At 36.7% G+C, this 9,861-nt stretch overlaps 1 protein-coding gene across 1 annotated transcript; it reads right to left on the bottom strand.

Moving 5' to 3' along the window:
- Positions 1 to 1,314: 1,314 nt before the first annotated feature.
- LOC104903324 (NF-X1-type zinc finger protein NFXL2) lies at positions 1,315 to 9,814 on the bottom strand. Its single transcript, XM_010691342.4, has 13 exons — positions 8,291 to 9,814; positions 8,088 to 8,201; positions 7,949 to 8,004; positions 7,349 to 7,415; positions 6,714 to 6,806; positions 6,463 to 6,548; positions 6,179 to 6,341; positions 5,878 to 6,051; positions 5,207 to 5,397; positions 4,048 to 4,129; positions 3,037 to 3,243; positions 1,938 to 2,027; positions 1,315 to 1,815 (listed from the first exon to the last, which is right to left on the bottom strand). Exons 1-13 carry the CDS (start codon positions 9,437 to 9,439, stop codon positions 1,657 to 1,659), a joined length of 2,631 nt encoding a protein of 876 aa, XP_010689644.1. The 5' UTR covers positions 9,440 to 9,814; the 3' UTR covers positions 1,315 to 1,656.
- Between the last annotated feature and the right edge of the window lie 47 nt (positions 9,815 to 9,861).

The raw sequence follows: 9,861 nt of genomic DNA, 5'->3' as shown, positions 1-9,861 counted from the left end.
TAGCACAAAGAAGATGTACAAAATCTGGTAACATACTGACTTAAGAGAAACCAAGAAACAGTCTTACTAAAATAACAGTAAGATCAAAATCATGTGGTTTCAAGAAAATTCTTCTAGCTTTAGTAGTAGTAGTTACATACACAGCCAAACATCTTTGACCATAAAATTCCTATGTGAAGATGTTCATTTGGTAGGGGCTTTTTTAACTTGTTCCATAATGTTGCTGACACACAATCCTTACTTTTTTGACCGAATGTCATCTCATATACTTCTAAGATTCATTGCTCCATTGTAATGGGAAGAGTTTTTTGCGGAGATATACCAGATAATAGGGTATTTTGGAAGATATACTTCATTAACTTTTTTTTGGTGATATACCAATTTAAATTTAAATTTTGTTAAAAGTACCAAAACACTATTTTCGGTGAGAAAGTCAAATTTTCGACCTTTGACTTGCTTAAGTTCCTACCAAGTTAAAGGCCGAGATTTTGACTTTCTTTTCGGGAAGAGTGTTTTTGGTACCTTTTAACAAAACTTAAATTTAAGTTGGTATATCCTTACAAAAAAGTTTAGTGAGATATATCTCCCATGGAATGCCTACTACCCTGGTATATCCCTGCAAAAAACACTAATCGTAATAAATTTATACACTTGGGCCAAAAAAAACATACCCTAACGGCCCGTTTGGTAGTCGTTAATAAAATGCGGTAATGGGAATGGATTTTAAGTGTAATTTTATTAGGGAAGCACCCTTAAAATCTCCATGGGGAGGCATTTTTTTCTCCATGGACAAGCAATCTCACCCTTAAACTTGTGTTTTTGTCTCCAAGGGGAAGCAATTTTCATTACCACTCATTACCACCCTACAAGGTGGTATTGGATGAGAATGAAAATTCAAGAAGGAAAGTGGACACTTTAGGATAAATTAGCATTACCATGGTAATGGACAATGATATTTTTCACAAATTTACACACAAATTCATTCTCATTACCACCATTTATGACCAACTACCAAACGGGCCGTAAAAGAAATGGATGTGCAAAACAGTCTCATGAGACAATGTACACACAATGAGAAATCGCTACCTTCACCGACTTGAGAGTCAGAGATCGCTCCATGGTTAGAAAATCTCTCCTAATTTCAAGAGGTCTTAGAATCGATTCTCACCAATGAAAAGTAGGGATTTCTTTAAAAAAACCCGACATATCAAGATTTCTCCTTACCACATATAGCAGGAAATTTTATTTACAAATCACATACAAGGTCATTACATTTTTATTGTATGTATGTACAATGAAGGAATAATAAAAGGGGAGAAAAAAGTTGAAACTTGATTGATTTCCACTGATAATTATTAATAGTAAGAAATTACAATAAGACAATATACTTGTTACATAATCCAGCAATTTTCTAAATCTCCAGAAAAGAGAGGTAACATGCAAGATACAGACTACTATGTAGTATTTATGTAAACATAATTTACACTCTTAACATACCTGAATTTTGAAACACCTAATATTCACCATTGTAATTTGTAAGTAAACCACTGCTCTAATCAACTAGTATTGTGTATTGTGTAACAAAAACAAAGAATGATGTTCTATCCTTTTCCATAATTTTCACCAACTGTTATAATCCGTATGTTGTCTTACTAATCAGATCCTTCGGTATCTTCTTTTCTCACGGTGTTCTTCAACTTCATTCATCCAATTGTTGAGGAACAAGAGACCCTTGTATCCATAATATGCTACCGCGACTAAAGCTACCAAAATAATGGCGAACATAATGTACCTCTGTATTACGGTTATGAGTTTCTGCTCATAAGCAAATAGTCAATGTTAGATACGGCCAGAAATTAGAATGCATGAAAAGGATGGCAAATCGTTGCATCTAGATATCATACTACGAAGACTCAAAGCGCATAGTAACTAAGCACCTGTAGATTTGAGGCTTGCTTCGTTTCTTGTACTCGTTCACGCCTCTTTCTTCGCTTTGGTAAATGTGTTTCATCCTCAGTTTCCTTTTTCTGTTTTACAAGAGGTAAATAAGAACTTTTCGAATTTATATTTGGTTAGTGGTCGCATATTGGTTGTTCAATTATGGTTATATTCAACTAAATGAGTCATTCAGTTTGGATTCTGGAGTATATGGGTCTATCAGAGTATCACTCTATTGTCAATAAGCTTTACTATAATATTCTCCCTTTGTCCCAAATTAATTGTTACAAACCATTTTGGTACAAACTTTCAAGAAAGTCCGAAGTAACGAAATAAAAGTGGGTGAGTAGATGTAGGGCTCAATTTACAAAAAAATAAATAAACACAGAGATAGCAAAAAGGGTATGTGGCATACAAAAAAAATTTGGGACGGATGGAGTATTAAACATATTACTCCCTCCGTCCCATTTTATAGTGCTTGTTTCCTTTTTACACGGTCTCCAAGACGTAACTCTGACCTTCAATATCTTTAAACTCATATTAATAAAAAATATAAAAAGTTGATATTATGAAAATACACGTTAAGAGAAATCTAACAAAATCACACATGAGTAGGTTTTTTTGTATATAATAATGAGAATATTTGATCAAAGATTTTAAAGTTTAGCCCACCAAAAATGAAGTATGCACTATATTATGGGACGGAGGAAGGACTATATTAGTCACACTCATTTTTGGGTTGGACCAATTCGATGCTCATAATATAATTATGGGCACAATTCAGATTAATTGGCTACAGGCTAGACATCCAGCTGAACTCACGATATGAGCAAATAAATGTTCGGAATGTCAAGATCTGAACTTTGCAAGCATCCAAAATAAACTATCTAGTATTTACACAACCCAACTCTCTGTTCTCAGCTATTTGACTTTTTCCTATCAAGAGAAGACTTCATATAAAGGTTGATTATCAAGCTTTCTTTATCACCTAGCTAGCGTTATTCTATGGTTTGCTGTTCTACAGGATGCATTCAGTAGAATTATAAAAGACACAGAGCAATAATATATCAGCAATGCTAAACAGCAACCAATGATTACCTCTGGAGCCTTAGGTTTTCGCTGCAGTAATTCTGACTCACGAGCTTCGGCTTTGCTCTTACAGCTCGAATCACAGGGAAGAAGTCCACTTCCATATTGAGTCCTGGGTATATCTTTAGGATCACGATCAGATTTGATGTACCCAGCTTGAACCTCATGGCACAGCCACTCCTTTTTCAAGCTGTGACATCCACAACGAACAGTAACCTTGCGAAAAGAAAAGTAGTTTAGATGAAAGGTTCTAAGATTAAAGGAATACTGTACATTAAGGAAGCAGCAGGTCATCTAGATACAACAATATTAAATCTACTAAGAAAAATTGCATCAAAAATTTATAAGCAAGTTTTTTTGGTGATATAATTGCATTAAAACTCGTGTGTCAGGAACCTATTAGACTATTAGAGCCTACTAGACATTTTTTATGCCAAGATAGGGACAACAGGAGCAATACATGGATTACCTCATGCCATATCAGATGAATCAGAGTATATGCAGTGCTGACAGTCTATGTTACTCGGACTCAGCCACTAGGGTACTCGTCTCGGCCACGGGTATGTGCTCAAGTGTATGGCTCAGCAAATTTAAAGAAGTTTCCATGAATTTTACCCAAAATGAAGCGTCTTAAAGTGTATGGAATGTAAATATTGTTTGAGCATATCACAATTGTAAACAAGAAAAAGCAAAAAAGCTCAATCTTCAACTAGGTGAAGTTGACTAATGCTTTGATGGCATGTTCACAATCCACTCTTCAGTCCTCATAGTCCGTACTCCATATAGTCAAGTCCACGCGATACGATCCTAATTCCTCAACAAAGAACCCCATGTTTCATCCACCATAACCCAACAGCTAATATTATAGGCAAGTGACATAGACATTATCCATTATTTTTACACTGATTTACGAAGCTTAGCTCCCGTGTTAGTATTTTATCACTATAAAAGAAAGGAAAAATGCTTCACATTGTTTGTGCAATTTATAAAGACTTTGGCTATATTGAACTCAGTAATTACCTTTTTACTGCATTTCTCTGGTGAAGGACAAGGACCAGGGTGACAAGTCTCCGGGCATAGATGAGTACAATTAGGTAACTTTCTGCATATACAACAAAAATACATCACATACTGAGAATTGAAACTTAGTCAGAGCCTTGTTTAATGATACAAAGACCAAAATCATATCTTATAAGAAAAAATTGTTGCAGGCCTCAATGTATATATTAAATAGATGCATATTCACAGCATCGTCTACTCATCCAGTTGAGCCGCTTTCTATAATTCCCTTACATTAATTGATAGGATGAACGGATGACAGATTCATAATACTCCCTCTACTTCAAAATACAAGGCATTTAGTCAAATTATTTTGTGTTATCATATAAGTCATTCTGCAACACCAATGCAACATTAAATCTCACTTTATAACATTAAATATAACCAAAATTGTATGTCAATTTACATTAGCAATGTAATTTAATGTTAAACAAATACTTCCTCCGTTTCTAAATAAGTGCAACATTTGCATAGTGTTTACTATTCACAATTTAAACTTTAATTAGCTTTGGTGATTTACATTTTAGGAAAAACATAGTCATGTGAGATCTTGTTAGATTCGTCTGAATGTGAATTTTTTTAATATCAACTTTTTATAATTTTTACTTATTGATAATTGAAGATATTAATGGTTAAAATAATGCATTGGCAAATGTGAAAACAAGAAGTGTTGCACTTATTTAGAAACGGAGGAAGTACTTGGTACAAGTAAAAGTGGTTGATATGCCTTATGGTTTGGACAGGATTTTTTTTTTAACAGATTTTGACCTGAAGACAGCCTAAGTCAAACACTTCCAACTTGCAATATTGCCAATTTGCGGAAGTGATAATAAAACTTCAATATATTCATAGATTTTTCTTGTTTAACTCATTATACTCCATTAACGTTCTTGGTTCTACTTGTAACCAGAAAATGAAGTTGTGACAGTGCCATAAGTATCTCCCGAAGGTTAAGATATGCCCATTTAAGAAGCAAATCTCAGTCGTTCAGAGCAAAAGAAATGTCAGTTCCACCACAAAACCCATTAAAGACCATTAAATGAAAAGGAAAGATAACAAATATAAAATAAAATTGCTGGAGTTCCTTTACAATGATAAAATACTCGAAACAAGGTTTTACCTGTGGCAAGGTCCACCACATGTACGAGCACTTAGTTGTTCCTTTACGGATAAAGTGTTGTAGTATATACACTCAAAGACATGGACCATCGCACCACAATGGCATGCACGTTTTAAAAGCACTTTGCACGAGGGGCATTCTCCAGGGTGGCATGGCAACGGGCAAGGGTGTGAACACACAGGTGTTCTTTCCTAAGAAGAAATGAAATAGCACTTTATGACAATTCTTATCAGCAGAAAGATATACTGTACAAGATCACATATATTAGCTGCTGAAAAGGACACGGTCAAACAAAGATAAAGGAAAATACGTAAAAGCACTAAACGTTACAATTTCATTACATCCACAAGTCCACTACTCACTGCACATTACGCTTTTTTTTATCTCTGTTAAAAACTTGAAATCCTTCCTAGTTTCTTAGCTGTTCTATCTAAACAATTAAATACAGAAAAAAAAAGGGAGCAGAAAACGAAAAAAAAATCTGCTGGGCCTCCAGAAGTAATCTCTCTATTAATTGTAGAGCTATAGGCTAGATAAGTTGCAAGACTAGTACATCTAGACCTCCCCAAACCTTGCAAAGTTGCAATTACAGGATCTATACAAGGTGGTGCTTGTGGTGGTACTAAGTTCATAAGTTGAGTGTCAAACAGATAGACTGACCAGAAAAGTACCTTTTGGCAGGGAAGAGTACAATCATCACACGGCGCACCTCTTGTACGCTGATCTGATGTGGATGATGAGTTTTGAAGGGCATGACAAGTCTTCGTACAATAATGATTGCCACAAGCAAGAGGATTTCCACACAAGTTGTCACAAGAAAATTGCGCTCTATTTGAACAAATCATCTGCAGATAAACACACACCAAAGAAGCAAAACTAGTCAAGTTATATTTGTAGCATATAAATCAAAAGGTAAATTTGGTCGAAACTAAATAATCTAAGAGGGGAAGTTAATTCTTAAGGAATCTCAACCATTCTCTCTGCTGCAAAGTGTTGACCAAGGCAAGACCTCCAAACAAGCTCTGGACAAGGAGGACACGGAATTCCAGCTGTTGGTTCACTCGGGTGATTGTGCTTCTTTTTCTTTGGTTTCAAAGTGAACTCTGGGTTAGGCGGAGGTACGGGACCATGACACCTAAATACAGAATTTTTAACAAAAAAAAGAAAGAAGAGACAACATTTTCCGTTAAACTTTGATAAATAGACTCAGGTTCCACACAATGAATCAAATTCTGATAAATCAGACAACAACTGACCTTAGTTTGCAGACATGGCCACAAGAATACTCTTCACCACAAGGAAGTCCACAAGGTGGGCAGGTTCCATAATGACATTTGTGCGGCTGGTGCGTACATTTTAGTAGAGTAGAGACGAGCAGTCATTAGGTAAAGGGCACAAACCCAAAGAAGAAAACAATAATTTTTTTTATAAATATATGGAACCACCAATTCAGAGCTCAACCAAACAAAATAAGAGCAAAATTATGTGAATTCAAATAGAAGTGTACCTTACGAATTGCTCTGTGTCTACACAAAGGAACTATCTGGCATGGTTTGCGGCAACGAGGGGGCTTCTGTTCTGTTTCTGTACCACAAGGAACCTGGTCACAAGAACCCAAACAGTTTATTAAAGCATATTAGAAATAAAAGCGTAATGAAAGGCAAATAAAAGCTATGCAACTTGCATGCCATGTTATTGAAGATAAGTAGACAGGACTATAACTGGGAAAAAACAATTATCCACATCAAAAGAGAATGTTCTATTGTACTAGGTACTTTCCCCGTATGAGATTTACAGCTTTATTTTGTTCTACCATCCCTCTCAAGGAGAAAGGTTTCCAGAACCATGCCAGATTTAATGTGCTAAGCATTTAGAGAGGACTATGCACGTGACTTTGGAATAATACAATCCTGCTTTGCCACTAACATATTCATGTCTCGCCACATGCATCATGAACTCCATGATGCTTAACACACACTTGTCTGGAAATTGTCTTACAATGCTTTCTTATTCAATAGCCAGTTAGTTGCTTTTAGTTTAAATCCCCAAAGGAGGCAATGACATCGAACAGCCAATAAGGTTGAATTAATCAACATCTTCAAAAGTGAACGCAGTTTAGAGCTTGAAAGGTCTGATTCTCACCTCAAAACGTGTTGCACCACAAGCACATGAAATGGTTACCATCAGTGGGCAAGGTGCACAAGGGCCCCTAAAACAGTAAGCCAGAAAAGCGTCACTTTGTATTTCCTACTTGATGAAAGAAAATGCATCATAATAATACATTCATAACTATATATATCCACGGTGCACATACTTGTAAGCATAGATGATTTACATTTAGATTTGAGCTGGCATTCAATGCCCTACAAAGGCATGGCATTGCACAATAAGATTTTAATGAACAATAGTAGGAGTTGATGCTTGATAGCTCACGCCAAATTAAGATAAGAGCACAATATCAACAATATTAATTGTCCCCTCACAACATCAAAAGAGGTAAGCAGAATCTCTTGAATTATTGCTTTAAAGTGAAGGCAAGGCATAACTTTTCCTTGCAATACTGTTTTGGTTTGCTATACTGTCCATATAGTCACAATACGGCTGATCACTACAACACAATCATCATCTTTTGCTCCAAAAAAATAAAATTAATTGTACACCAACAATGATCCACGTCACAATGTACTAAACCAAATGTTTGGTAGACCCAAACTGAATGCAGCAGGGGCATAATGGGTATACCTATGACATGGAGAAGGGCATTTGTGGTTCCTACAGCGAAGCTTCCTACCACAAACCTGAAAAACAGATAATTCAATACATCTGGAACAGAATGGAAGTCACAAAAACTAAGTAACCATTATTGAGTAATAAGATGCACCTCTGAACAGGGTGGACAGTCCCCATCGCAGCAGCGACGCCTACAAGCATGGCGCCCACAATCACGTTCTCTCGAACACTTTCTTTCACATGCCAAATCTTGATAGCAGGGAATCTACACAATTATTAGTACGCATTGGCCTGTGCCATAGCAATATAGTAGTATCTAAATCAACAGTCAAACAAAAGGAAGGGAGCTTTTACCTGTTTCTTTACGCATCCACACCGACATGATTTTGTGATCATGATTCGACAAGTCTCAACACAAGGCCCGCGGTGACATCTTTCATGGCACCTATGCTTGCCACAGCTCAGCTTCTTATCACAGGTATCCCCACACAATGGCACCACAACATCACAAGGCATTCCTTCATAAACTCTCTTCTCACAAGGACAAGTCCTCTTCCCCTTAAGAGGGCATTGACCACAAACTCCCCCATGGCACCCTCGCTCACAAACATGCTTCCCACAATCCAAACCCTGACCGCACGGATTATCACATCGAAAATTCCTATCACAACACTCCCTCTCCTCCTTCACCTTCCCACATTGGCACCTATACACACCCTTCTCCCTACATGGTGGACACTCCCCATTATGACATATCTCAACACACTTATGAATCCCACAATCCAAAACCTTATTACATTCATTATTACATGAAAATTCCTTAAACCCACATCTTTTAACATCATGAACCCCCCCACAAAAACACCTACTTTTCACTAACTTGGGGCAAGAAGGACATGGTCCAGGATGACACAACAAAAGACAAAAATGCCCACAGTTATTCTTCAATGGCCTCCCACATATCTCCCCACATGAATGAGGTAAAACCCAAGGATCATGAGGTGGGTTTTCCAATTTACCACAAAAACAATAATAATTCTTAGGAATTAAAAACTTAGAGTACTCAAATCTACATTTAGGACAGTTCCATACCGAGGTATCGGCCGCCGTCTGTGCCGAAATGGGGAGGCGCGTGAGGGCGCGTGAAGCTGCCAATGCAGTAGATTGTTGACCCCAATTCTGAATACATTGAAGATGAAACACAGAGAAACAAAAACCATTGCAAGACCAAGTTGGGTCAGTAGATTTTATACGTTCAAGGCAAATAAGGCAAGAAAGTGCACCTGAAGAAGATGAATTTAGGAAAGTTTGGATCTTTGAAAGGTCTAAAGATTGTGGAGAGGAAGATGAATCATGACCATTGATCTCAAGGTAAGCTTTGAAGATGGTGTTAGAGAGATCAACATGGCGGAGATGGTGGCCGGAAGATTTGGTGCTGGTGTCGGAATCATAGTCGGAGGAGTCAGAGGAGAGAGATTGTGGTGGGTTTATTGTTGGGGACATTTTTTAGATTTTCTAGCAAAAGATTATAGCTTGATAGTGGAGATATTAGAGCTAAATGGCTTTGATAGTTCATGTGAAAAAACTTCCTAGCACGTTTTGGATTTCCTATTTTTTTTTTTTTCCTTCCAAACACTTCCAAAGAGTTTAATAAAGTAATAACTGTGAGGTAGAGGTGGTAGCTAAGTTGAATACATTTCGAATTTCGGGATATTGTACAAGGTTTTATGTTTAAAAATTTAATATAGAAATAGAATCTCGTGTGGGATAAAAGGGTGAAAGTTTATGTGATTCTGATTCTCGATTAGAATGTGAATCGTAGAAGAGTAGCTTGACGATTATTTAGATCTTTAGGATGTGAAAGTAAAGGTTTCGGAAAAGTGACCAGAATGATAATTGGCTTGCGATAACGAAATGTCCTTAGA

Source organism: Beta vulgaris, chromosome 2, assembly GCF_026745355.1.
Source record: "Beta vulgaris subsp. vulgaris cultivar EL10 chromosome 2, EL10.2, whole genome shotgun sequence".
Taxonomy (NCBI): Eukaryota; Viridiplantae; Streptophyta; class Magnoliopsida; order Caryophyllales; family Amaranthaceae; genus Beta; species Beta vulgaris.
This window is presented reverse-complemented; position numbering and strand designations above follow the sequence as displayed.